Genomic DNA, 24,499 nt, shown 5'->3' on the forward strand with positions numbered 1-24,499 from the left:
ACTTGGTGGAATAGAGCAGGTACCACCTGCTTGACATGCTCTACTTGGATTAGGAAGAGAGAATTCGACAAAATCATGCACACTCGATCTAACCTCTCGATCACGTCACCCATTTTTTGAGAACTTTTTCAATCATTTCACAGCAAAAATAATAGTAATAACAATATGGAGTTGACCGTCGGTCTGAAGGGTATATAAAAATAGAATAGCAAATAGAAACTTTGCCAAAGTGAGTCTCCTAAGAAAGTTATAAATCCATGGTAACATGATCTATTACAGTTTATTATATATATATATATATATATATATATATATATTATACTTGTTTTTTTTTATAGGGCCGTGTGTCAATTTCTTCTTTACTCCCAGGATTTCCTCATATCAAGAAGGTCTCCTATACTAGAAAAGTATTTGCCCAAACGAACTTGCCATTATAAATGCATTCGAATACTCATAAGTCAACGTTCAACGTATTTTACGAGTGATCACATCAGCAGAGTAAATGGATGACCGGAGACTGGAGCCATATGCGCCTCAATAGTCGTATTCTTTAATTAGTAGAAGTTGTTATCTATCCAAAGGAAACATAAAAGAGAAAAAAAGGAAAAGAATTTAAAAAGTAAACAAGTGAAGGGAATGATGAAGTCAACTTCCAGAAGTTTATACATACACTGCATGCAAGTAGTCTTTCATTTTAACAATTAATGACCATTAAAAGGAGAGGGGCACGTCATTATCTCAAAGTCAGAGTAAGCATGCTTGTTCCTTGGTCTCTAAGATGCGGATATTAAAACAAAAAGAGAGAAAGAATTCATATATATGGAATCCTATTTAAGGGGGGCCATGCATGAATCTAGCAATACGTTGCATTCCTCTTCCTCCTCTCTCTCTCTCTCTCTCTCTCTCTCTCTCTCTCTCTCTCTCTCTCACTCCCCCTTTATAATGAAGCTTCTATCCTTATTCCTCCTCTCAGCATTATTCAATGAAGCCTACTCTATCCATCAATATTACACCTCAATTTTTAGCTTCGGCGATTCGTACGCCGACACTGGAAACTTTGTAATCTTAGGAAGCCCAATTTTACCGATCATCCCTATAAACCTACCACCTTATGGAGAGACATTTTTCGGGCATCCTACGGGCCGTTCCTCCAATGGCCGCTTGGTTATCGACTTCATTGGTAACTATCAATTCCCACTAAATTACCACTAAATTACCAGGAAGAAAATTTATGAATTAATTTTCGTAATTTTTTTTTTCTTTTTGGGGTACTTACGTTTGTATTTCAACATGTAGCTGAGGCTTTGGGGCTACCATTTGTTCCACCGTCCTTGGCACAAGATCAAAACTTCAGCCAAGGAGCAAACTTTGCAGTTTTTGGTGCCACAGCACTAGATCTTGTCTTCTTCATTCAAAACAACATCACAAGCGTTCCTCCCATTAATAGTTCATTGAATGTGCAACTTGAATGGTTCGAGAAGTTGAAGCCTTCCTTGTGCAACACAACTGAAGGTCGTAACCTGTACAATTCATCAACTTGCTTGCAATATAAATACACTTAACTTTCGAGGACTCATTCTTATTTGTTTACTAATGCATTGATCGAAATGCAGAGTGCAAGGAATATTTCAAGAAGTCTCTCTTTTTCGTCGGAGAGATCGGTGGGAACGACTACAACTATGTACTGCAAGCTAATCGGAGCTTGGCGGAAGCCAGATCTTATGTGCCTCACGTCATAAACACCATCTCAATGGCCATCGAGGTACCAACTAGGGAATATTTCAAATAGCCCCCTCTTCCTCAAAAATGTTTTTTTTTCTCGAGGATATTTTGCTAATATTTACTAAAAGTTCCAAAGGTCTGACATGTTTTGATCATGGCTGATATTCTACGATGGAATGCAGAAGCTGATCCAAGAAGGGGCAGTGCATCTAGTAGTACCAGGGAATGTACCCACTGGATGCATCCCTATTCTGTTAACGGTGTATCAAAGCTCCAACGAGGGAGACTACGATCCTCGTACTGGATGCTTGAAGGATCTCAACGCTTTGGGATCCTACCACAACTCGATGCTTCGCGAGGCAGTCCAGAAGCTGCGGTGCAAGTATCCGCATGCAACCATCATTAACGCAGATTACTACGCCCCTTACATCAAATTTGCAACCAAACCAAAGCGATTTGGTGAGTTACAGATCTGCATTTAGGCAAGACTTTGGATTCATTAATTAATTGCGAAAAGTTATTGGAAAAACACTTAAGATTGACCACAACATCTATCAAGAATAGTAAGTACACTTGTCGCATATAGCAACCTATCTGCTGCCTAATTAATTGCGGCTATTCTTAATTACTATTACAGGATTTAGCAATGGGGCACTCAGGGTTTGCTGTGGAGGAGGTGGCCCCTATAACTACAATATGAGTGCAGTTTGTGCTCTTCCAGGCTCAAGTGCATGCCAAGATCCATCCACTTATGTGAATTGGGATGGGATTCACTTAACTGAAGCTTCTCATCGTTACATTGCCAATAGTTGGCTCAAAGGCCCTTACGCCAGCCCACCTATTTTGAGTCGAATCCACTGAAAGTTTGGTACATTTGCAGAAATATTAAACGATTTATATTTGTTTCTAGCAAAAAATTAGAAGAACGAGCCAGATGTCAACACTGAGAAGATTACTAAGTCTTTGGCTCGTTGTTCGATTGTTCCCTTTCTACTTCTTTGTGTGAATAGGACATGAACTACTAGAAGTTCGTGCACCAATGAATAAATTTCTTTCTTTCGTTCTCTTCAACTACAGAATTCAGTATCCCCGGTGCTGTTGAACGTCAAATCTATTGCAACAACATATTTAGCATGTGCAGTTCTCTAAATAATTATCTATTTTGAAGCCTAAAGCTCAATTATGCACAGTTTTAGAAAAATATTCAAAAGATATTCTACATATGAGTAAATATTACGAAACCACTTAGAGAATATCGAAGACATCCTGATCTACAAATTCCTTATCCAAGGTTTCTCTAAATTTGGACTCTATCTATGGCATAACGAAGAATCAATCAGAGAAAAATAAGGAATGTTGATTTAGCTAAGTCATGTTTATCTCTTATGTAAGCACTTAAGACAAATTTAGTTAAGACATGTAAGCCACTAAGGCAAGTTCAATTAATTGATGTACGCCTTTAAAGCAAGTTCTAATTCGAGTGGTACAAGCCTTTAGGGCTAGTTTGAGTGGGATTCACCACCTCTATATATATAAAGGGCTAGGCTTCTTTATTAAAAAATATAAGTAAATCCAAGTAATGAGAATTAATTGACTTTAGTTATTTTCTTATTATCACAATTATCGTTTTATCGTAGCCGTTAAATCGTCTTTACCTTTTTAGGAGTAGATTGTAACCCTAAAACTTTTCAACCTTCAAACCCTAGCAACTATCTTTATCCAACAACCACCCTACTATATGACCATCCACCACCACTCTTGGCCTTTCGCTACCCTCCGACGATCGCTACAACGTCGGATATTTACTATTCTGTCTCATTTTGATTTTACTCCACTGTTTTAATTATATCTTTTCATTCAGATATTTGATTTACGTGAAAATAAAGCCATTAGAAATCTTTCTCATGAGGTTACCACTATCTAAATTTTTATAATTATCCTATAGATGGATCGTTCCAGAACTGATTTGCAACATATTGTCTATCCAAACGAAATAGAAAGAGAGAAAAGAAAAGGAAATTGAAAAAAAAAAAACAGAGAAAAAGAAGGGAAGGATGAAGTCTTATACATACACTTCGTGCAACTATTAATGATCATTAAAATTACTGTATCAAGTCAAATAAGCTAGCGTGTTTCTTTTTTCCGCGATGTCGATATTAATTAAAACGAAATAATTTAAAAAAATTATAAATATGAAATCCGTATTTAATGGAGTTTCGTGCAATAATACCTTTCCATCCTCTTCCTTCTCTCTTCTCTTATGATGAAGCTTCTATCCTTATTCCTCCTCTTAGCATTACTCAATGAAGAATACTCTATTCATCAATATTACACCTCAATTTTTAGCTTCGGCAATTCTTACGCCGACACCGGAAACTTTGTAATCTTAGGAAGCCCAATTTTACGAGTCTTCCCTGTAAACCAACCTCCTTATGGAGAGACATTTTTCGGGCGTCCAACAGGCCGCAGCTCCGATGGCCGCTTGGTTATCGACTTCATTGGTAATTTCGACTATCAATTCCTACTAAATTACCACAATTTTTTTTTATGAATTAATATGTAACATTTTTGTTTTTTTTTGGACACTTACGTTTATATCTAAATATGTAGCTGAGACTTTGGGGCTACCATTTGTTCCACCGTCCTTAGCCCAAGACCAAAACTTCAGCCAGGGAGCGAACTTTGCAGTTTTTGGTGCCACAGCACTAGATCTTGCATTCTTCATGGAGAAGAACATCACAAGCGTTCCTCCCATTAATACCTCCTTGAATGTGCAGCTTGAATGGTTCGAGAAGTTGAAGCCTTCCTTATGCAACACAACTGAAAGTCGTAATCATCAACTAGTTTACAATATAAATAAACTTAACTTTCGAAGCTTCATTGTTATTTGTATACATGGATCGAAAAGCAGAGTGCGAAGAATATTTCCAGAAGTCCCTCTTTTTCGTCGGAGAGTTCGGTGGGAACGATTACAACTATTTACGGCAAGCCAAGAGGAGCTTGGCGGAAGCCAGATCTTATGTGCCTCAAATCATAAACACCATCTCAATGGCCATTGAGGTACCAACTAGGGACTATTACAAAATAACACCCTGTTTTCATACTCTGTGTAACCCACCCCCTCCTCCTCCCTTAAAAAAATGTTTTTATCCTCGAGGATATTTTAGTAAAATTAACTAAAAGTTCCAATGTTCTGACATGTTGATCATGGCTTATCTTCTACGATGGGATGCAGAGGCTGATCCAAGAAGGGGCAGTGCATCTTGTAGTACCAGGGATTGTACCTTCTGGATGCATCCCATCTGTCTTAACGGTGTTTCAAAGCTCGAACGAGGGAGACTACGATCCTCGTACTGGATGCTTGAAGGCTTTTAACGCTTTGGCATCCTACCACAACTCGATGCTTCGCAACGCAGTCCAGAAGCTGCGGTGCAAGTTTCCGCATGCAACCATCATTAACGCAGATTTATACGCCCCTTACATCAAATTTGCAACCAAACCAAAGCGATTTGGTGAGTTACAGATCTGCACGTAGACGAGACTTTGGATTCGTTTATTAATTGCGTACTGTTATTGGAAAGACACTTAAGATTGACAACAACATCAAGAATAGCAAGCTTATCTGCCGCCTAATTAATTGGGTCGACTATTCTTAATTATTATTGCAGGATTTAGCAATGGGGCACTTAGGGTTTGCTGCGGAGGAGGTGGCCCATATAACTACAATAGGAGTGCAGTTTGTGCTCTTCCAGGTTCAAGTGCATGCCAAGATCCATCCACTTATGTGAATTGGGATGGGATTCACTTAACTGAAGCTTCTCATCGTTACATTGCCAATAGTTGGCTCAAAGGCCCTTACGCCAGCCCACCTATTTTGAGTGGAATCCACTGAAAGTTTGGTACATTTGCAGAAATGTTAAATGATTTATATTTGTTTCTAGCAAAAAAATTAGAAGAACGAGCCAGATGTCAACCCTGAGAAGATTACTAAGTCTTTGGCTCGTTGTTCGATTGTTCCCTTTCTACTTCTTTGTGTGAATAGGACATGAACTACTGGAAGTTCATGCACCAATGAATAAACTTCTTCTTTCGTTTTCTTCTACTACAGAATTCATTATCGCCCGTGCTGTAGAACGTCAAATCTATTGCAACAACATATTTAGCATGTGCAGTCCTCTAATATTCCTTCCTAGTTCTTCGTGGTGCCAGTGGGCTTGAATCATCCTTCTAATTTCTCTCTCTTTTATGTATACGTTTGTGGGCTTTGAATCAAAGTATCATCCCTCTAATTCTTTTCTTTTGATCAGACTTTACGCTGTGCATTGACGTTTGATTTAATAAAATTATTTGCCGACCAGCCTTTTATACAAATAGAAAAAGAACAAAACAACTATTTAATTCATGATTGAATTGAAGACTTTTAAAAGATCTTAGTGGACCCACTCTTAGATAGTTTTAAAGGATTGATTTCGAGAGAGAGAGAGAGAGAGAGAGAGAGAGAGAGAGAGAGAAACTCTTTTAAAATGGGTCACAGACTCACAACAAATTTATATTATACGCAAAAAGTCCTACAAGGTATCTTCTAAGCAACTAATTGTTGACATTATAATTGAGAGACTAAGATTATAAGGCATTCAATTAATCTTCCAACAGTCAAATCGCAAGCGTGTCTGCTTCCATTTCTCCGGGATGACTAAATGACAGGAACACCAAAAAAGGGACATGCATCTTATAGTATTATCTCCTTTGTTTTCTTCGTCTCGTCTGCTTTGTTCTAATGGAGAAGCTCTTAATATCCTTCTTCCTCCTTTTCTTTTTGTCATGCTTCAATCAAGCAAACTTTGTGGCCGTGGGTGCCACAGGACTAGATCAATATCACAGACCTTCCTCCAATTAATTGTCCCGAGTATACAACTTGGATAATTCCAGAAGTTGAGGCCTTCAATTTGCAACACAACTATTTCAACTTGTTAGTAATACTGTAACAAAAACTATATGAATGCAGAGTGCAAAGACTATTTCAAGACTGTCTTTCTTTATAGTTGGATAGTTCGGTGGAAATTATTACAACTTCTGGAAAGAGTTTGGAGGAAGTGAAATCCTATGTGCCTAACAAAATTATTAAGGCCATCTTTTGGACTATCAAAGCTTATTACTTAACAACTTAGACTTTTTAAGTCAACGGATTATCTAATCTGGTATCTGATAGTTATTAGAGGCTAATCAAACTAGGGGCATCAAATATATTGGAACATGGAAATTACCTATTGGATGCACTTTGGTGAGTTTCCCATTCAATCTTCCTCTAGGTTTTAGTGTTATTTTAAGAAGCTTAGTATTGCAAGTGCAGGTTTTAATTTGTTCTAGGTCGACTTTTAAATTAAGTCTGATAAGTCCTTGATTACATTAATTTCATGTAGTTGGAGCACTTGGCAGTTCATTAGAGTTAATGATCATTAATTACTTCCCTTAAGAGGTGTAATAAATCTTATTGTGGAGATATTTCTATAGCAGCTTAAACCAAATCTCTGACCTCCATAGTCATTTTCTAAAAATTAAGTCCCTATATCACTTTGTATTGTTGAAGATTATAAAAGTCCAAGGAGGAAATTTCGCCAGCAACAACACGGGTGCTTATAATTTATCTAAATTGCCTTTCTGAGTTTATTATATATGAACTAGACTGATCCACAGTTGTATTAGCTTTAAATTATCTTTGATGAATAAAACACTCCTCTGCAAACCCTTCAATATAAAAAACCCCAATGAGAAATTTTCAATTATTGTTTGCCAACAGTCACCAAATATTGCAAGCTTGTATTTATTGGCACCTAACAACATCATACTTGCACAGAAAATATTAATTACTGACAGTTGGGGAGAGTAAAAATGTAAAGAAGAGTGAAGGAAAAAGAGGGCCTAGTTGTTGATAAAGAGAACCTGTTTACCCCTTAGCATTTCTTCCCTCTGCTTTCTCAAACTACTCCAATGAAGCTCTCCGCTCTCATCTTCTTAGTCTTCTCCTCCTTGCAACTTTGCCAATCTACTCTCCAAAACTACACCTCAATATTTAGCTTTGGAGATTCTTTAGCAGATACAGGTAACCTACTCTCAATTGGGTCCATCTCCTTCTCTTCCATTGCTCGTTTCCCTTACGGGATGACCTATTTTGGTCACCCAACTGGTCGTTGTTCTGATGGACGCTTGATCATAGACTTCATTGGTAAGACTAAATTGTACATTGTTCTACTCCACCTTATAAATCTTAAGCAGTTTTGTTATTAATAAGCTATATTCTTTCCATGCAGCTGAGGCATTTGGGCTCCCAATGCTACCACCATACTTAGCTCATGGAGAAAGCTTTCGCCAAGGTGCAAATTTTGCTGTCGCTGGGGCGACGGCATTAGATTCTGACTTCTTCCAAGAGATTGGGTTAGCGAGATTTCTTTGGAGTAATCTGAGCTTGAGCACCCAACTAGGGTGGTTTGAGGAGTTGAAGCCTTCTCTTTGCAACTCAACTCAAGGTTATCTTATAACTCCTATATGGCTACACAAATAAGTCTCTTTTGCATGATCAAATTTCTCCTAACTTTAGTCCATGTAGACTGCAGTCGCTACTTCAGTAAGTCTTTATTTCTAGTTGGAGAGATTGGAGGAAATGACTACAACTATGGTTTCTTTGTGGGCAAGACCTTAGAGGAAATGAAGTCCCACGTTCCAAAAGTAGTTGAAGCCATTGTCAATTCCACTGAAGTATGCATATATCACAATGTCGTCAACTATAATTACAAATATTTAATTGCAAATTTCCATTACTCACTCGTCATTTATCCAGAGATTGATCAATAATGGTGCTATGCATCTGATGGTGCCGGGAAATCTACCAGTAGGTTGCTCGCCGGCGTACCTCACCGCCTTCAGTAGTAGTAATAAAAAGGACTACGATCGACGAAATGGATGCCTAAAGAGGCTCAATAATTTTGCAAAGTTCCACAATGCAGTCCTTCGCCAGGGACTAAGAAGGCTTCAGAGAAAGTACCCAAGAACAAGGATTATTTATGCTGATTTCTACGGAGCTGCAATTCCATTTGTGCATGCTCCAAAACACTTCGGTAAGTTTTTATTTTTTTCCTCTTTGAATTCATTCGCTAATTCTAGATAGTAAAGAGCTGGGTAAATCATATATCCATGATTAGATTTCACCACTCTTCAATGGACTCACGAGAAACCTTAGCTCTTAAAAGAAAAAGGAAAAGAAAAAAAACTACCACGCATCATGTCATAGTGCATGACTTCATCTCTATCAACCACCGTGCATTTATCACACTACTTTTATTAATGGCTGTACCTTGTAAATATTAAACCGATAGCTACTGAAATTAAAATGTAATAAAGCGTTATTTAGTATAATGGACCACTAGACTAATTCACTTAACAAATGTTTACTTCTAATTTGTACCCAGGATTCACCCATGGTGCTCTAACAACATGTTGCGGTGGTGGAGGCCCTTATAATTTCAATCCCAGTGCCATGTGTGGCCACAATGGCTCAAACGTTTGCTCAAATCCTTCCTCTTATGTGGACTGGGATGGCATACACTTAACTGAAGCAGCCTACCATTCTATTGCAATTAATCTTCTCAAAGGCCCCTACACGAGCCCCTCGCTCATGTCCTAGTTTTAATTTGTGAGTTAAATTACTTTCAATCTAACAGTTACATGGGTGAAAAAAGTGAAAGAAGATTATTACACCATGTAATGTCTAATAACTCTTCTTTTCATCAGTGTCACTGTACTAATGCAGAGTAGAACAGAGTGTTCCAGGTGTCAGGTAATCCAGCAATGCACCAATGCGTGCAGTCATTCTGGTAGCCGATTCCGCTGTACTTTGAAGGATGAGCATCTATTCTTAATTGAGAGAGTAAGGTTATATCAAGTAAATACACTGGCTTTGATATCTTTCTTATTACATCCTTCACAATGGCTAGCTGTGGAGGTGGGTCTGCAGGGTATATTGATGTGTTCAATGGTTTTGTTTGCCCTAAACAACTCTCTTCACTTGTCCCACCCCATTCTTGTCCACTGCACCTTAAAAAAAATTACAAAAAAAAGAAGAAGAAAGCATAAAACTATAAATTGTAAGATAAAATAATTTAGCAAGTAAATACTTTTATTCCTATTTGCATGCATTCATTTTTCGATTAAAAAATATTTATATCTTTTCGTATATGAAATTTTGGAAAGACAATTGCCCAAAATAAGAGACTTCACTTCAGAGGAAAATATATGCCAAAAAAAAAAAAAATCCAATAGTTTAAGTTACCATTAATGAGGGGACTTACTTGTAATGGTTGGGGGCAATTCCTTGGTAGAAAATTTTGGTAGTATTTGCATTCACACTTGCATCAACCCATTTGGCCCAAGTTTGCAATCCTTTTGTGAAAGCCACCGTACGATCCATGTCTTTAAGTGTCGTATTGCCGTATTGCATGTAATCCCATCTATAATTACCACACCAATTCGATTAGTTAATTAAGAAAAATTAATGAAACCTTTTGCAAACTCTTAGCGGAGAGTACTCACGGTTGGGCTGGTCCATCGCGAAGCCACCAATTCCATGAGTTGAATACGAGCACATCTGACCGAGTCCATACGTGCCCACCTTGGATTGAATCGAGTTTGAGTACACGACCAATTGGCTTGCGAACGATGTCCACTAGGTAATACGAGAGGTAGTACATTATAGTCACGTTGTACTCCTGCAATATCTTAATTAATCAATAATCTAAACTTGGTTTATTTCTAAGAATAAAAATTAGAGAAATTTATCTTAATACGACACATTTAACCTCAAATTTGGTGATTCTGGCGACTTCCTCGGTCTGCGATGAGCTTATCTTTGAATCGGGCATGGTGGAATGAAGCAGGCAAAGAAATGAGTCATGCTGGTTCAAGCTCAACGAGTCACCTACAAACATAATCCTCTTCCCCTTCCATCTCTTGAGGAACTCCACACCGTCAAATCTATTCACTAATCCGGATTAGTGGCACTAAACTAGATATAAAACAAAGATTAGGCCATTGTTATAACAACCGACCTTGGTAATTCGAATGCATCAGGCTTCCATCTATACTTGAGATAGAGTTTATCGGATCTACCGTACTTAAGGCAATCGAATCCTGGGTCAAGAAATGGGCATTTGGCCGAGTCGTAGAGTGGATATGACTCGTCGTAGACCCAACTCCCATGAAACGGGTCAGACTCGGAGAAGGCCTCTGAAAAATTAATTAGAGTGAAGAGAAGAAGATGAGCTAAAGTTCTAGTGCTCTTGGATCTCATGGTGATGAGAAACAGAGGGAGGAACGGTGGAGAAGAGAGGCGAATTCTTACCATATAAATCTGGAGAAATAGGGTATAGAAAGAAGGTAGAAAAGTAGAAAATTTTGATATAGTAAAAAAATATTAGGCAATGAAGGCGCTGACCGTATAAATCTGGAGAGAATCCAAGTCATTTGGTCTCGGAATAAATGTAGCAGAAATACTTGGAATCTGGAAAGATATGGTATGGATTCTCTCCAAACCGAAGAGGAAGAAGAAAACCTGAATAAGCGGTAAGTATATAAGCGTGCCAAGGAATTTAATGTCTTTTGGTATATTATTTAGAAATTTAGGGGGTAAAGTAAAATACTTAACCGTAATAAGCACATAATTTAGTGGGAGAAATTAAAAAAAAAAAAAAAAGATCCTAATACTTGGCAGGCAGTCACTGCCTCACTTGATACTCCAAAACCACGGATTGCAAATCACCATTTCTGCTAGAAATTTCTGCAGCCCGGGCTGCAGAGGATCCTATCAGTTGATTCAAGCCCAATATCGGAGCCCAATCCAGAAACAAAATAATCCGCGCTATCTTTTATAGATCATCAATAAGGGAATTAAATTTATGATCATTGTTATAAGATTATAGGATTCAACCGTTGAGCTATGATAGTAAGCTTTGACCAACTTATATATTCCAAGCCTCCAACTATCATCCGCAAGGAAATTTATGTCCTTTCATATGGATGCAACCTTCCAACAAGTTAATTTGGCATAATTATATATCTCTTCCTTGGTTCAAAAGTTAGATACTCCAACAACTAATAAAAGTCACAAGGTGGTTGCAATTGCATCAGTGCTTGTTAGCTAGACACTTCAAATGCAAGCATCCATTCCACAGTACACAACCACTGATAGCAATTAAAGAAAGCTACCAGTTTTTATAGAATTCCTTCTTCCTGATCTCCAATGAAGCCATCGGCCATTGATCGCCATCTACTTACTCTCTTCCCCTTCATTTTGGCTTCTCTTATTGTGATAGGGGTCACAAGAATAGCCATAGAGACATCCTGCAGCTGGTGTCATGTCCTTTATAGACTATTTCTACCAATCTCATCTTCCACAGGAGAAACTTTTGAAGAATTCACCAATGTTTCTGTTCATGGTTGCAACTTATTTGAGGGGAATTGGGTGTTGGATAAGAATAATCCTCGCCCTCTTTACACTGAAGACAGTTGCCCTTACTTGACCAGGCAAGTAACTTGTAGGAGAAATGGACGCCCAGATTCTCTCTATCAGAAGTGGAGGTGGAAACCCAATTCCTGTGAGCTACCGAGGTAACTACATTTAATTGTAATGCTATTCTAGACTTCTAGGTAAGTTTATCATTAATTACTTTTATTTTGTTAAGATTTGATGCAGTGAAGTTGCTTACGATTCTACGGAACAAAAGGCTAATGTTCATCGGGGATTCAATCCAGAGGACCCAGTGGGAGTCAATGGTGTGCCTCATCCAATCTGGTGTTGCGGATAACAAAAAGTTCTTGCACAAAGACCCTCCGAGAAAAATCTTTGTAGCAGAGGTACAAATTCATGAAGGAAACTTTTAAAATAAAACCCGACATTTTCCTCCCAGGCTTTAAATTATTATTAGTATTATTATTATTTTTTTTTAAATTTTAACTTCGCATATATACTTGTTATGATTAGGAATTCAATGCATCGATAGAGTTCTACTGGGCTCCGTTTCTCGTGGAGTCAAATGCAGATCATGCAACGAAACATAGGGTCCAGAAGAGGATGGTCAGGTTGGATTCCATCGCAAAACACAGCCATAATTGGGAGGGAGTTGATGTCATGGTGTTCGATAGTTATATTTGGTGGATGAATAAGCCTCTCATTAATGCAACGTTAGTAGTGCCTCTTTGTCATCTCACTAGCTATATAAATATTATATACTATTCGAACAACTTATCAAACTTAATTTAAAGCAGAATTGGGTCAGTTGGCATTCATGAGTACGATGTTCCTACGGCATATAGGTTGGCTCTTCGTGCATGGGCTCAGTGGATCGACTCCACCATGAATCCTCATAAGCAAAAGGCCTTCTTTATGAGCTTATCCCCAACTCATCTATGGTATATATATATACATATATATATTTATGTATAATCTCTCATAATTCTCAGTATTCACTATTCACCCTACATTTACATACTCTAAGTGGTAATATATATTCTATGAAGGAGCTCGGAATGGAGATATGGAAGCAAAGGAAACTGCTTCAATGAGTCGTACCCAATCCAAGGACCATTCTGGGGAGCAGGATCCAGTCACGAGATGATGGATATTGTTAAAGAAACAATACTAAATATGCAAGTTAATGTTACTCTCCTGAACATAACGCAACTATCGGAGTTCCGTAAAGATGGGCACACTTCTATTTACACAGAACGTAGAGGTAAACTGTTGACTAGCAAGCAGAAGTCTGAGCCCGTTCTTTATGGAGATTGCATCCATTGGTGCCTACCTGGTGTTCCAGATACATGGAATGAGTTATTGTATGCTTATTTACTATACAGAAATTTAAGTTAGTGGCTGAAAGTATTCATTTATGTGGCAACTGGCATATCTTTTAATTTTTTTTGTTTAAGTGCAAACACAGTGACTGATTTGTTGGGTAATTTCTTGTGACCAATTTTCTTTTTCTCAATTTACGGCTAACTAAATGAAAGTGGGAATTATATCACTGCTATATCAAGTTTATCATCCATGAAACAAAATAAAATGATACACCATCATATTCATAATGATATTAATATTTTCAAACCATTTCAGACACATTACATTTCCCAACTCTCCCCCCCTCACACCATTTATTTCTCCCGGCTCTCAACTCGCCAGATTACATCTTATGCAATACAATTTCTAAACAAACACATTTGAGAAAGGAAAAAGAAAGAAACGGAGGCAGACGTACGAGATGTGAGATATGAGAAAAGTTGCCATATGTTTCTTTTTCTCTCACAGGGTAGGAAAAGAAGCGGCCATAGCAATACCACATAATCCTTCTGGTGCACCTATATCCTTCTTCATCAGTATGTATCCATTATTGCCCCATCCTGTGCCCCATGAGTTCTTCACTATCCAATACTTAGTTCTCCTCTTGTTAATGCCATAACCAACAACTGTGACGGCATGGTTCAGGCTAGTCCCGCAGTAGCCTTTAAACACACCGGAGCGGTAGAATTGGAAATCATAACCACTAGCATCGATCGCGACTGATACTGGTTGCCTTGCAACAGCTATCATTAGTGCCCTTTCATTATTTTGGGGCACACCTTGATAACCTCTGATATATGCAACACGATTAAATAACTTCCTGATGTTGCAAGTGCCTTGATATCCTTGGTAAGTATAGTCTGATTCAGTATCGATGCCTCTGTTTTGCATGACAAAGTTGAATGCATTGTCCGGCCACCCACCATTACATCCATAATCAAGGAAATCACAGTCCACTAGTTCTTGCTCTGATAGACTTATCAGGCGACCCCTCTTAATTTTAAATATTCCTTCAATTGCTGCTACCGCAGAGAATGCCCAACATGATCCTGCATAGTATATAAGCAAGTATCAGTTGATGCATGATTCTTTTAATTTGTTTCGATATAAAGATAGGTAAAAAAAAGATCAGTATAAAGATAGGCAATTACATTTAAGTGTATAGTTTGACAGCAGGGCTATTTTATACTGTGAGTGAGTGATATAACAAAGACTATTAATGTACTCTTCTTCTAACTATTTCATGTTACAAGAAAATAATTGATATGCTAACCATCACAACTAATTCTTGATAAAGTCGAATAAGGTTGACTATATATATAGTACTACAAATGCACAATATTGTTAGCTAGAGAGATAAATATTTGCTTAATTACCACAATTTCCTTGGTTCTTAACGTCCGTTACTGCACCCCTTTGCCTCCAATCCACCCAACGAGGCCACGTTAAATTCTCGTGCATAAATGGCGTCGATGGTGTTGTAGTATTTGTGATCTTAAGCCCGCCGTGAGTCGCCATGAACTCCTCGTTGGTGAGATCGGCGAACTGGTTTACAGTGAGAGTGTAGCTTTGCCTTGGTTTATTATTTGAAGTTTCTATGTACTTCAAATTTCTCTTAAACACTTCAAATCGACGCTCCTTCTCCTCAGCATTCACGTAGACTCGCTTATATTCTGCCATCCATTGCTCGTGCTTTGCTTTCATGGCATCGTCGGGGGTGTCAGAGACTACTTGGCTTGCGAATGAAGCGCAAATAAGTAGGAAAATAGCTAAGAAATGGAACAAAGAAGCCATGGAATTAATTCTCAATTCTCTTTTCTTTGAGAGAGCTAGCAGTACTAGTTAAGACTAGAAGATGTTTTTGTTGGTGATATGTGATTTGTAAGATTGAATGGGTTTATATAGAAGTTTATAGTGAGACTACTGCAATGGATTTCAGCGGGTATTAATCTTCCAGAACAAGTTATCGTTGTATTTTCAGAGTGTATTACACCTGTAAACTTGATTATTATTTTATTGTAATACACCTTCGATTCTAATAGTCTTTGATGCAGCTGGCTTGCAGTTGAGATTGGGATTACGTAGTTATGCTTGTACATATAATGTATCAATGTCTTCTAATCCGACTCCAAATAAATCCCTGTATTACTTACCCTTACAATCAAGTCCAGCTCGTTTATTTATTCGAAGGTGGCAAGTAAGCCGGCAAATATACAAATGCTCATTCTTGCTAGATCAATCATGGCCGTCCAAATTTCTTATGTGTGTATATATATATATATATATATGACTATATAGGATCTAATCTCTAGGTAGTTGATTACAAAGCATTAGAAAACAACACCATATGGGATCCAAGGAAGCATATAGAAATCATTTTCAAGGAGTTTAGAAAAATCTATTAGTAGTATGGTGTCAAGTTTTATAATCGATTGATGTATAATTAATATACAAATTAATTAGTGGATAAATTGCAGATTTTATTTTGTCAATATATATATATATATATACACGTAGTTTTTGAAAAATATATAGGACCTTTTCTCTAAGTAATTGATTACAGAGTTTCACAACCAGACCTTGGAAGTCGTCTAATCTTGGTAATTAAGAAGAAGAGTTACTAATTGTCAAATAAGTTGGATAACATAGAAGTACACACAATTCTTTGGCATACGGCTGTACATACGGTTTGGAAGAAAAAATAAAAACAAGAAAGAAAAGGAAAATAAATAAAAAAGAAGGAAAATGGAACGGAAAATATAAAAGACAAGATATATATATATATATTAGTGAATTTAAGTTAGGTCCGGTGTTGAGGCTGGTCAATCGTGCCAGGCAGTTGGGTAGTCAGAACAGTATGGGTCAGCTTCTACTGGGCCGGGCCGATTTGAATCAAGTTTCTGGGCAATGGAAAGGCATGGATTTTCTCTAATTCCGCTACTCTTATGAAGGTTGTAACTGATCAAGGTGATTGGACGATTCATCCCTTAGTTGATGAATACTCAAGATTAGGGGTGGCAAATATTGGATTCGATATATTACCTGATTTTTAAACGGATTTGAGTTTAGTTTAATTGAGTTCGAATCATAAATGGTTCGACTCGTTTAATCCAATTATTAAACAGGTCGTATACATGTTTAGCATATCAAACTGTTTAACCCGTTTATGACTCGACCCATCAATCGTAATTTATTTATGACATGACAACTCATTTATAACACAAAAGAATCTATTTATAGCTTGAAAATTTTTATTTATAATCTTAAAAACATATAAATTGTAGTAACTTGTGTCGCCTGATAAACCATTTTAATTAAGCTAAGCTTGTCTCAAACCAAGTTTGGACCCGACTTGAGCTTGAAATGGTAAAGGGCGGCATGAGCTAGGCCTTTGCCGCCCAGCCCAACTCGCTATGCTTGCTTGAGTTTCGACTCACTACACCCGCTCCAGTCCCGATCCATTATGCATGCCTATTACTATATATGGTTTTTAGTCCCATAATATATATTTGGTTTATTAGATGCCACTATATAATTATGTCTATATAAAATAACTAAAGTATATTTATAGGAGGCTCGTTACATTTGACCCATTACAATATGATATTATTTATTAACATGTCCCATTATACTTAGCCCAAACCCAATATCTTACGATTCAGTGGACAATAACGGATTATAATATTTTACCCCTGCCCAAACTTGGGCCAACCAAACTAATTAGTTGGTTAGGCTACGAACAAATACTTAAGTCGATTAGCCCGGCCTGACGATCACCTTTGTTTTAGGTTCAAACCATATGACAAGTTAGGTTTGGTTGAGTTGAAATTATATACATATAAGGAGAGAAGAAAAGAGAGGAAAGATATTTTAAAAAAATTAAAATATTAGTAGATTTACTAGAAACACAAGATATTTTATTTTTATTATCATTCGCACTATATCGTATAGATATTTATCATCCGATCTTGTATTTTACTTTTAATATCTAAAAATGTCATGAATTCATTTTTTAATAAAATTTATTATATAAATGAGTTAAATTAATTATAGATGTAAAAATAATCTCAATACCCTCGGGAAAGTTTTTTAAGGTTAAGTTAAAAATAAAATAAAAATTAGATTTTTGGGTCAAAATGAAAGATATTTAGTTTTTTTTTTAACTTTAAAGTAACGAAATATTACTTTTTCATCAGCTCTATCAGGTTAAAAGTAATTCAAAATATTTTTGAGATATTAAAATAAAAAATATAGGGATTAAATAGTAAATATTTATAAAATAGTAAGTCAAGATATTCGAGTTTCTTGGGCAAGTTAGCCTTGAGCCGAATCATCATCCCTATGTACGAAAATAATGTTGTGTTCTAATGACTTGGTTCGGCCTCAAAGTAAGCTTACTAAGCAAATCCTATTAGTAAGTCTTTAATCGTGTCACTACATTTAAATTCTCCCTCTTATATAGTGTTGTTATTTTTCTAAAAGAGAAATAGGAACATAATATGTCTCAATTACACCGATGTCGTTGCGGTTTAAACCCAACAACTCTTATACAATACGAGAAATCAATTTTGTAAAGTAAAAGGATTTGTTGGCTAATTTCTTTGTAACCACCTTCTTCTTCTGTTCTCAATTTAGGTCTAACTAAATGAAGGAAGACATTATATTATTGAAACAAAAAAAAAAAAAAATTGATATACCTTCATATTCATAAATATATAAGTTTTTATTTCAAACCATTTCACACATAGTACATTTCGCAACTCGATCTTCCATGCATCCTCACACCATTTATTTCTCCTGGCTCTCGATCAACTCCCCAGACCACATCTTAAGCAATACATTTTCCAACATACCACACTTGAGAATTAGAAAACAAAAACAAAACAAAACACAAGGACGGCACACAAGGTGTGAGATACAAGAAAAGTAGGCATATATACTTCTTTTTTGTTTTTCCTCACACTGTAGGAAAAGAGGCAGCCATAGCAATACCACATAATCCTTCTGGTTTCCGTATGTCCTTCTGCATCCGTATATATCCATTCTCGCCCCATCCTGTGCCCCAGGAGTTCTTCACTATCCAGTAATTAGAACCCCTGTCTTTGTTATAACCAACAACTGTAACAGCATGATTCAGACTAGTCCCACAATAGCCTGTAAACACGCCGGAGTGGTAGAATTGGAAATCATAACTACTAGCATCGATTGCTACTGAAATTGGTTGCCCTGCAACGGCCTTCATTAACGCCATTTCATTGTTCTTAGGCACATTCTTATAACCTCGAATGCGTACAACGCGATTAAATAACTTCCTGATGTCGCAAGTGCCTTGATGTCCTTGATAAGGATAGTCTGATCCAGTATCGATGCCTCCGTTTTGCATGAGAAAGTTGAACGCGTTGTTCATCCACCCACCATTACATCCATAGTCAAGGAAATCACAATCCACTAGCTCCTGCTCTGATAAACTTATCAGGGGGCCCCTCTTGATTTTATTTATTCCTTCAATCGCTGCTACCGCAGAGAATGCCCAACAAGAACCTATACATATATTTTTTTAAAACAAAAAAAAGAAAGAATTTGGATCGCATTAGCATGAGTTACATATGGAAGCAGATATTAGTGGATGCATGGTTTTCTTAATCTGTATCTTTGTGGGAAAGATATGAAAGGAAGAAGGAGACATTTTTGTCCATGCATGTATTAACTTGGTTAAATTTTTAAGATTATTTTTATCAGAATTTCCTAATAACATATTAATAAATGAGGGATTAATGATACATTTAAATAGTGATACAAAGCTATAATTAAGGAGGTCAAGATATAATTAACTAGCTAAAGAAATCACTATAGATCATCTCAATTAAATTATTTGCATGCTTACGTACCACAATTTCCTTGGTTCTTAACGTCAGTCACTGCACCCCTTTGCCTCCAATCAACCCAACGAGGCCACTTCAAATTCTCGTACATAAATGGCGTCGATGATGTTGTAGTATTTGTCGTCATTTTAAGTCCGCCGTGAGTCGCCATGAACTCCTCGTTGGTGAGATCGGCAAACTGGTTTACGTTGAGTTTGTAGCTTTGCGTCGGTTTATTGTTTGAACCTTCTATGTACCTCACATTTCTCTTAAACACTTCAAATCGAAGCTGCTTCTCCTCCGCATTCACGTAGACTCGCTTATATTCTGCCATCCATTGCTCATGCTTCGCTTTCATGGCATCGTCGGAGGTGTCAGAGGCTACTTGACTTGCGAACGATGCGCAAACAAGTAGGAAAAGAGCTAAGAAATGGAACGAACAAGCCATTAATTATGGATTCTTCTTCCCTGGGAGAGAACTAATTAATTAAGACTGGAAGATGTTTTGTTGGTGATCTGGAGGTTGTGAAATTGGATGGGTTTATATAGAGTTTGATAATGAGAACTCTACACTGGATTTGTACGAGTGCCAAGTCTAAAAAGATTAATCCGTGGTCTGTTTAAATTGTACTTAATTGCAATAGACCTTCTATTAGTCTTCGATGCAGCTGGGTCGCAGTTGAGATTGCAATTACGTAGTTATGCTTGCATGTCTAAAGTAATAATGTCTTCTAATCCAAATCCATATATCTCCCTGTATTAGTTTGCTCTCTACGTAGTTTTTTTTTTATAAAATATATCGGACCTGTTCTCTATGAGTTGATTACAAAATTTTACACATTAGACCTTAGAAAACAACACCTTAATGGGATCCAGGGAAGCATAAAGAAATTATTTTGAAGGAGTACGTAAAAATCTATGAGTAGTTATGGTGTCAAGTTTTAGATCAATGGACGGATAGTTAATAAAATAATAATTAGGAAACAGATAATTAATGCGTGCAAAGTAAGGGAATGCCTTCTATGCTGTATTGCTGTAGAACGTTCGGAGATAAGAATTAATTAAGAACAAGAGAAGTAACACGGAGCACGTACATGGATGGAGAGGAAGTAAATGAGGCAAGATTAGGTCCAAGTACGTATATACGGGCTGAGTCACATTTAATTGTTTATGTTTAAATGTGTTTTAAAACGAATTAGAAGGTCGTAACAAACTATCCAAGCACGAAAATGACTTATTAAAATTTAAAAATATAACGAAGATTATTCGTTTTAAAACCTAGACCCGATTCATAAGGTCTAAACTCAACTTCATCTTCCAAAACCAAAATATTCAAATTCAAATATATTGAACATTTCAATATATTCACGATAAATTTTTGGGTGTTATTCACTTTTGATTCAAGATAAATTTGTCTGTTGTTTTCCTCCTCTGCTTACTTATTGCTTACTCATTCTTCAAATAGCCTATATGGAGCTAAGATTTTTTTTATTAAAAGAGCAAAATTATCTAAGCCATTTTATTTTATTTTTTCTTCCAAAAAAAGATGATGAATCAAAAGTTGCTATGTGCCTCTTTGTGGCCGCTATTGTTGTGACTATCATCCTGTTAGCTTTTTTTTTTTAATTTTTTTAATTGTCTATTATTTTTTATTTAATCTGTCATGTGGTATTGCTATACAAGTTTATGCATTTCGGGCCTTTATTTTATAAAAAGACTCTAACCCTATTGGGCATGGGATTTTGCTTTTATTGAAGATTTTCATGCTCATTAAACCTCTTGCTATTTTTTTTTTTTTACTATAGTACTATAGTGCTGCCAACAAAATAAAGATTTATTTATTTTTTTATATAAATAAATAAAAAATATATTTAATATGTAAAGAAGATATAAAAATAATTACCTTGCTATGTGCATTAATCACTATTACTATTCCTTTGGATGCAATTGTAATAACTTGTTTTATCTGAAAAAAAAAAAATTAATCCATACATTTTAAAGATTTCTATTTAAAAACCTACTAACTTAAAGTAAACCCATGCGATTTTATAGAAATACAATAGGTCTAATGAACAAAATTTTGTCTAAGATCTTAAACTACGTCGTAAACACAACTCACAGTCAGTATATTTGACGAACTCTTAAATTCCTCAAACACCCCCACACTAGCTTCAAACGTCAACTCCCCACGGTGATCAATTGATATATTACATAGCAATCGCTCTATAACAGAGCAAACACTTGCATTGCGATCCAAAAAGCTGTGTGATAAGTAGTAGTTGTTGTGGAAGAGCCACGGTTGGGCTTCTTCTCCGGATCAGCGATGCTTGGGTAATATGCTTCCATTGCAATGGCACAAATCCCACGAGGATCCACGACGCCCTTCTGCATCAGTATGTATCCTTCTTCTCCCCATGACGTTCCCCATGAGTTCTTCACTATCCAATAGTCCGGCCCGTAACCCACAACGGTGACCGCGTGGTCGATGTTCGTCCCGCAAGGGCCATCGTAGATGCCACTGCTGTAGAACTGGAGATTCCTGGCGTCGATGCCGACCGACACCGGCTGGTTTGCGACGGCCTGCGTCAGCGATGCTTCGTCGTTTCTCGGCACTGGGTCGTAGCTTGATATAATTGCTTCGTGATCCTTTAGCCTGCTACTCCGGCAAACGCCTTGAAACCCCATGTACGGGTAATTATTCTCGGTTGTAATGCCTCCATTCTCGACGACAAATTCAAAGGCATGGCCGAAGTGCCCACCATCGCATCCTTGCGCCTCGGTGACGCAGTCAATTAGCTCCTGTTCGGATAAAGACAGCAGAGTTCCATTCTTTATTTGGAATATCCCTTCTATTGCGGCTACCGCGGAGAAGGCCCAACAAGACCCTGCGTTCCATTAAATTGCATCAATCCTAAGATTAATTGAGCTTCAAACAGAGTCCCAGATTAAATTCACTTACCGCATACCCCTTGGTTCTTAATTTGAGTGACTGCACCTTTAACTCTCCAATCAATACTGTTAGGAGGCGGTACCGAAGAGCTCGAGTATTTGAATGGCAATGGCGACTCCGTTATGTTTGGCCGCACGAGTTTAAGGTAAGTGGCCTTGAACTCCTCTTTTGTCAGGTCGGCAAATTGGTTTAAACCGAGGGTGTAGCTCCTCCCTGATATATTATTTGACGCTTCTATGTACTTTGCGTTGTTCTTAAATATCTCAAAACGGTGCAGCTTCTCCTCATCGTTCAAGTACGCTCGACCATATTTAATCATCCATTCCTCGTACCACCTCGCCATCGTCTTATCGTCCGTATTGCCATCGGAGGCCACCGGGCGAGAGCACAGCCCATGAATAAGTACGAATATAAGAGTTAACAAATGGAATGAAGAATCCAGGATTGATTGATGGATGCTCCTCTGTAAGCAGCCTGCAACTTGGATGAGAAGTTATATCTTTCTTGAAACTTTAAACTAATAAAGCTTCTACTCGTATTTATAAAGAGGTTTCTAGCTGCTACTAACGCAAGAGTTTATATTGTTGGATATATATATATAGCACATAGATTTGGTTCGTGATGTAAGGATTCATTCATCTTGCTTCCCAACGATCAATTTCGTGGTGTGCAAGTGGGTATAACATGTAGATACAAATAAAAATACTCATAATTTAGTAGAGTTGAGAAGTTGATTTCTATGTTAATTAAACGATGACACCGGCCTGTTTGTTCTACCGGTAGTACAGCGTATGATAAAATACTTAACACTTATAATCGATATTTGACATTCTTAAAAAAATCGTTTATACGGTTGGAGATGATATTATACGTGGCAGATAGCCTCTAGATTACTTCTACGAAATTTTCTAACCTCAGTAATTAAGCCGAAGACACAATAGTGGTCAAATATTATTTGGAAGCCGCAGAATTTTTGTACTTATCAAAGATATTTAATCTATTTTTTGAAAGAAAAAAAAAGATATTAAGAGGAAAACTAACAAAAATACAAGGAGTATAACTTTGTGGAAGAAAAAAAAATAAAACTAATAACACCTCTTTTTTTTTTGTGTGTGTGTTTGTAACACCTACTGTAATTATGGTCAAAACATCTTTGAGACACAGTATAACCCAGCCCACACTAACCAAATTTGCTAAACTACCCTAAAAAATTGAAATCTGTGATAATGACTTAATTTAACACGCTAATGATATTAAAAATAAATATAGAAACTTTGTCAAAAGAGCGTACAATTAAAGCAACGGGAGTATAATTAAGCTTGTATAATCCTTTGGAACTTGTTCCTAAGGAAGGCCCTCTCTAGCGAGCTGGTGGTGGTAGGGTTGGGTGTATCTTGTCTGTGTTTTTTTGGTCTACTTTTCGTTGGATTGTTAGATCGCTACAGAATTACAAGCTGATGCTCTTTGCAATATTTTTGATGCTTGATCTTGATGTATTATTTTAATTAGTATTCAATTTATTATATCTAAATGTGCAACTTGTGTCAAAGAATCATCACTCTTATTGTGATAGCGTGGATGCTAATGAATTTCACTACACAAGGCTTTCCCTAAAAAGAGAGTTTAAAGGGCTTCAAATACAAAAAAACAAATGGAAGAATGCTAAGTGCCTTCCTCAAACCTTAATAGAACGTTAATTAACACAAGTAAAATCACAATAAAGTTTTAAAAAGGTATACGGCTTAACTCTTTATTTCAAAATCTAGACCTTAACACGTATGACTCGAACTCTCTTATGCCTCAGTAAAACAAAACCCACAGCAGTACTTGGAAAGATTTAGGTACTTATGTAGACAATGTATTTGGTGAACTCGATCTCTTTCTACTCACGCTGATCAAGCGATATATTTAGTACACAGCACAATAGCAATCACTCTGTAAAAGACTGAATACTTGCAGTGAAACACATAAAGCTCTGGGAAGCACAAAAGTATGCACACATAAGAGAAAACATTAATACTGTTGAGAAATATCACGGTAAGATTGGGGATAATAAGGAAAAAAAAAACATGTACGAGTTAACCA

General features: G+C 36.9%; 8 protein-coding genes across 12 annotated transcripts; 4 read left to right on the forward strand and 4 right to left on the reverse strand.

Moving 5' to 3' along the window:
* Nucleotides 1–878: 878 nt before the first annotated feature.
* LOC140792636 (GDSL esterase/lipase At5g45910-like) lies at nt 879–2,753 on the forward strand. Its single transcript, XM_073143743.1, has 5 exons — nt 879–1,180; nt 1,297–1,512; nt 1,614–1,762; nt 1,905–2,181; nt 2,360–2,753. Exons 1-5 carry the CDS (start codon nt 943–945, stop codon nt 2,581–2,583), a joined length of 1,104 nt encoding a protein of 367 aa, XP_072999844.1. The 5' UTR covers nt 879–942; the 3' UTR covers nt 2,584–2,753.
* A 1,726-nt stretch (nt 2,754–4,479) lies between these two features.
* On the forward strand, nt 4,480–5,782 carry LOC140792618 (GDSL esterase/lipase At5g45910-like). The gene is made up of 3 exons (XM_073143719.1): nt 4,480–4,782; nt 4,958–5,234; nt 5,391–5,782. The coding sequence occupies exons 1-3, from the start codon at nt 4,618–4,620 to the stop codon at nt 5,612–5,614; spliced, it is 666 nt and encodes a 221-aa protein (XP_072999820.1). The 5' UTR covers nt 4,480–4,617; the 3' UTR covers nt 5,615–5,782.
* A 1,788-nt stretch (nt 5,783–7,570) lies between these two features.
* Nucleotides 7,571–9,663, forward strand: LOC140791815 (GDSL esterase/lipase At5g45910-like). 2 transcript variants are annotated; one of them, XM_073142476.1, is made up of 6 exons: nt 7,571–7,945; nt 8,031–8,246; nt 8,327–8,475; nt 8,558–8,834; nt 9,186–9,409; nt 9,508–9,663. In XM_073142476.1, the coding sequence occupies exons 1-5, from the start codon at nt 7,711–7,713 to the stop codon at nt 9,398–9,400; spliced, it is 1,092 nt and encodes a 363-aa protein (XP_072998577.1). In that variant the 5' UTR covers nt 7,571–7,710; the 3' UTR covers nt 9,401–9,409; nt 9,508–9,663. The 2 variants fall into 2 exon arrangements, with proteins under 2 accessions (XP_072998577.1, XP_072998576.1); XM_073142475.1 differs by having other exon boundaries at nt 9,186–9,663.
* Nucleotides 9,510–11,311, reverse strand: LOC140791814 (protein trichome birefringence-like 39). 2 transcript variants are annotated; one of them, XM_073142474.1, is made up of 5 exons: nt 10,821–11,311; nt 10,572–10,746; nt 10,306–10,481; nt 10,065–10,223; nt 9,510–9,804 (listed from the first exon to the last, which is right to left on the reverse strand). In XM_073142474.1, exons 1-5 carry the CDS (start codon nt 11,114–11,116, stop codon nt 9,510–9,512), a joined length of 1,101 nt encoding a protein of 366 aa, XP_072998575.1. In that variant the 5' UTR covers nt 11,117–11,311. The 2 variants fall into 2 exon arrangements, with proteins under 2 accessions (XP_072998575.1, XP_072998574.1); XM_073142473.1 differs by having other exon boundaries at nt 9,510–9,810.
* Nucleotides 11,312–11,852: 541 nt separating this feature from the next.
* LOC140792509 (protein trichome birefringence-like 31) lies at nt 11,853–13,701 on the forward strand. 3 transcript variants are annotated; one of them, XM_073143555.1, is made up of 5 exons: nt 11,853–12,378; nt 12,453–12,624; nt 12,752–12,951; nt 13,036–13,179; nt 13,288–13,701. In XM_073143555.1, exons 1-5 carry the CDS (start codon nt 12,011–12,013, stop codon nt 13,634–13,636), a joined length of 1,233 nt encoding a protein of 410 aa, XP_072999656.1. In that variant the 5' UTR covers nt 11,853–12,010; the 3' UTR covers nt 13,637–13,701. The 3 variants fall into 3 exon arrangements, with proteins under 3 accessions (XP_072999656.1, XP_072999657.1, XP_072999658.1); XM_073143556.1 differs by having other exon boundaries at nt 13,291–13,701; XM_073143557.1 differs by having other exon boundaries at nt 11,946–12,378; nt 13,084–13,179.
* A 364-nt stretch (nt 13,702–14,065) lies between these two features.
* Nucleotides 14,066–15,397, reverse strand: LOC140792131 (fruit bromelain-like). The gene is made up of 2 exons (XM_073142971.1): nt 14,980–15,397; nt 14,066–14,652 (listed from the first exon to the last, which is right to left on the reverse strand). The coding sequence occupies exons 1-2, from the start codon at nt 15,395–15,397 to the stop codon at nt 14,066–14,068; spliced, it is 1,005 nt and encodes a 334-aa protein (XP_072999072.1).
* Nucleotides 15,398–18,560: 3,163 nt separating this feature from the next.
* On the reverse strand, nt 18,561–19,912 carry LOC140792132 (senescence-specific cysteine protease SAG12-like). Its single transcript, XM_073142973.1, has 2 exons — nt 19,492–19,912; nt 18,561–19,144 (listed from the first exon to the last, which is right to left on the reverse strand). Exons 1-2 carry the CDS (start codon nt 19,910–19,912, stop codon nt 18,561–18,563), a joined length of 1,005 nt encoding a protein of 334 aa, XP_072999074.1.
* A 1,775-nt stretch (nt 19,913–21,687) lies between these two features.
* LOC140792133 (fruit bromelain-like) lies at nt 21,688–22,984 on the reverse strand. Its single transcript, XM_073142974.1, has 2 exons — nt 22,424–22,984; nt 21,688–22,349 (listed from the first exon to the last, which is right to left on the reverse strand). The coding sequence occupies exons 1-2, from the start codon at nt 22,755–22,757 to the stop codon at nt 21,688–21,690; spliced, it is 996 nt and encodes a 331-aa protein (XP_072999075.1). The 5' UTR covers nt 22,758–22,984.
* Between the last annotated feature and the right edge of the window lie 1,515 nt (nt 22,985–24,499).

This window comes from Typha latifolia, chromosome 7 (assembly GCF_019914945.1).
Source record: "Typha latifolia isolate L0001 chromosome 7, TyphaL0001v2, whole genome shotgun sequence".
NCBI classification, from domain to species: domain Eukaryota; kingdom Viridiplantae; phylum Streptophyta; class Magnoliopsida; order Poales; family Typhaceae; genus Typha; species Typha latifolia.

What these genes read in the sequence shown, in the direction of transcription:
- LOC140791815 (XM_073142475.1), top strand. Translation starts at nt 7,711, where the DNA reads ATGAAGCTCTCCGCTCTCATCTTCTTAGTCTTCTCCTCCTTGCAACTT. An exon ending in TCTTTGCAACTCAACTCAAG is followed by an intron (nt 8,247 to 8,326) that starts GTTATCTTATAA and finishes TAGTCCATGTAG; the next exon opens with ACTGCAGTCGCTACTTCAGT. An exon ending in CCATTGTCAATTCCACTGAA is followed by an intron (nt 8,476 to 8,557) that starts GTATGCATATAT and finishes TCATTTATCCAG; the next exon opens with AGATTGATCAATAATGGTGC.
- LOC140792133 (XM_073142974.1), bottom strand. Translation starts at nt 22,757, where the DNA reads ATGGCGAGGTGGTACGAGGAATGGATGATTAAATATGGTCGAGCGTAC. An exon ending in TAAGAACCAAGGGGTATGCG is followed by an intron (nt 22,350 to 22,423) that starts GTAAGTGAATTT and finishes AATGGAACGCAG; the next exon opens with GGTCTTGTTGGGCCTTCTCC.
- LOC140791814 (XM_073142473.1), bottom strand. Translation starts at nt 11,116, where the DNA reads ATGGTAAGAATTCGCCTCTCTTCTCCACCGTTCCTCCCTCTGTTTCTC. An exon ending in GATGCATTCGAATTACCAAG is followed by an intron (nt 10,747 to 10,820) that starts GTCGGTTGTTAT and finishes ATTAGTGAATAG; the next exon opens with ATTTGACGGTGTGGAGTTCC. An exon ending in CCAGAATCACCAAATTTGAG is followed by an intron (nt 10,482 to 10,571) that starts GTTAAATGTGTC and finishes AAGATATTGCAG; the next exon opens with GAGTACAACGTGACTATAAT.
- LOC140792131 (XM_073142971.1), bottom strand. Translation starts at nt 15,397, where the DNA reads ATGGCTTCTTTGTTCCATTTCTTAGCTATTTTCCTACTTATTTGCGCT. An exon ending in TAAGAACCAAGGAAATTGTG is followed by an intron (nt 14,653 to 14,979) that starts GTAATTAAGCAA and finishes TATACTATGCAG; the next exon opens with GATCATGTTGGGCATTCTCT.
- LOC140792132 (XM_073142973.1), bottom strand. Translation starts at nt 19,912, where the DNA reads ATGGCTTGTTCGTTCCATTTCTTAGCTCTTTTCCTACTTGTTTGCGCA. An exon ending in TAAGAACCAAGGAAATTGTG is followed by an intron (nt 19,145 to 19,491) that starts GTACGTAAGCAT and finishes ATATATGTATAG; the next exon opens with GTTCTTGTTGGGCATTCTCT.
- LOC140792636 (XM_073143743.1), top strand. Translation starts at nt 943, where the DNA reads ATGAAGCTTCTATCCTTATTCCTCCTCTCAGCATTATTCAATGAAGCC. An exon ending in CTTGGTTATCGACTTCATTG is followed by an intron (nt 1,181 to 1,296) that starts GTAACTATCAAT and finishes TTCAACATGTAG; the next exon opens with CTGAGGCTTTGGGGCTACCA. An exon ending in CTTGTGCAACACAACTGAAG is followed by an intron (nt 1,513 to 1,613) that starts GTCGTAACCTGT and finishes ATCGAAATGCAG; the next exon opens with AGTGCAAGGAATATTTCAAG.
- LOC140792509 (XM_073143555.1), top strand. Translation starts at nt 12,011, where the DNA reads ATGAAGCCATCGGCCATTGATCGCCATCTACTTACTCTCTTCCCCTTC. An exon ending in AATTCCTGTGAGCTACCGAG is followed by an intron (nt 12,379 to 12,452) that starts GTAACTACATTT and finishes TATTTTGTTAAG; the next exon opens with ATTTGATGCAGTGAAGTTGC. An exon ending in TTATCCCCAACTCATCTATG is followed by an intron (nt 13,180 to 13,287) that starts GTATATATATAT and finishes TATTCTATGAAG; the next exon opens with GAGCTCGGAATGGAGATATG.
- LOC140792618 (XM_073143719.1), top strand. Translation starts at nt 4,618, where the DNA reads ATGGATCGAAAAGCAGAGTGCGAAGAATATTTCCAGAAGTCCCTCTTT. An exon ending in CCATCTCAATGGCCATTGAG is followed by an intron (nt 4,783 to 4,957) that starts GTACCAACTAGG and finishes GATGGGATGCAG; the next exon opens with AGGCTGATCCAAGAAGGGGC. An exon ending in AACCAAACCAAAGCGATTTG is followed by an intron (nt 5,235 to 5,390) that starts GTGAGTTACAGA and finishes TTATTATTGCAG; the next exon opens with GATTTAGCAATGGGGCACTT.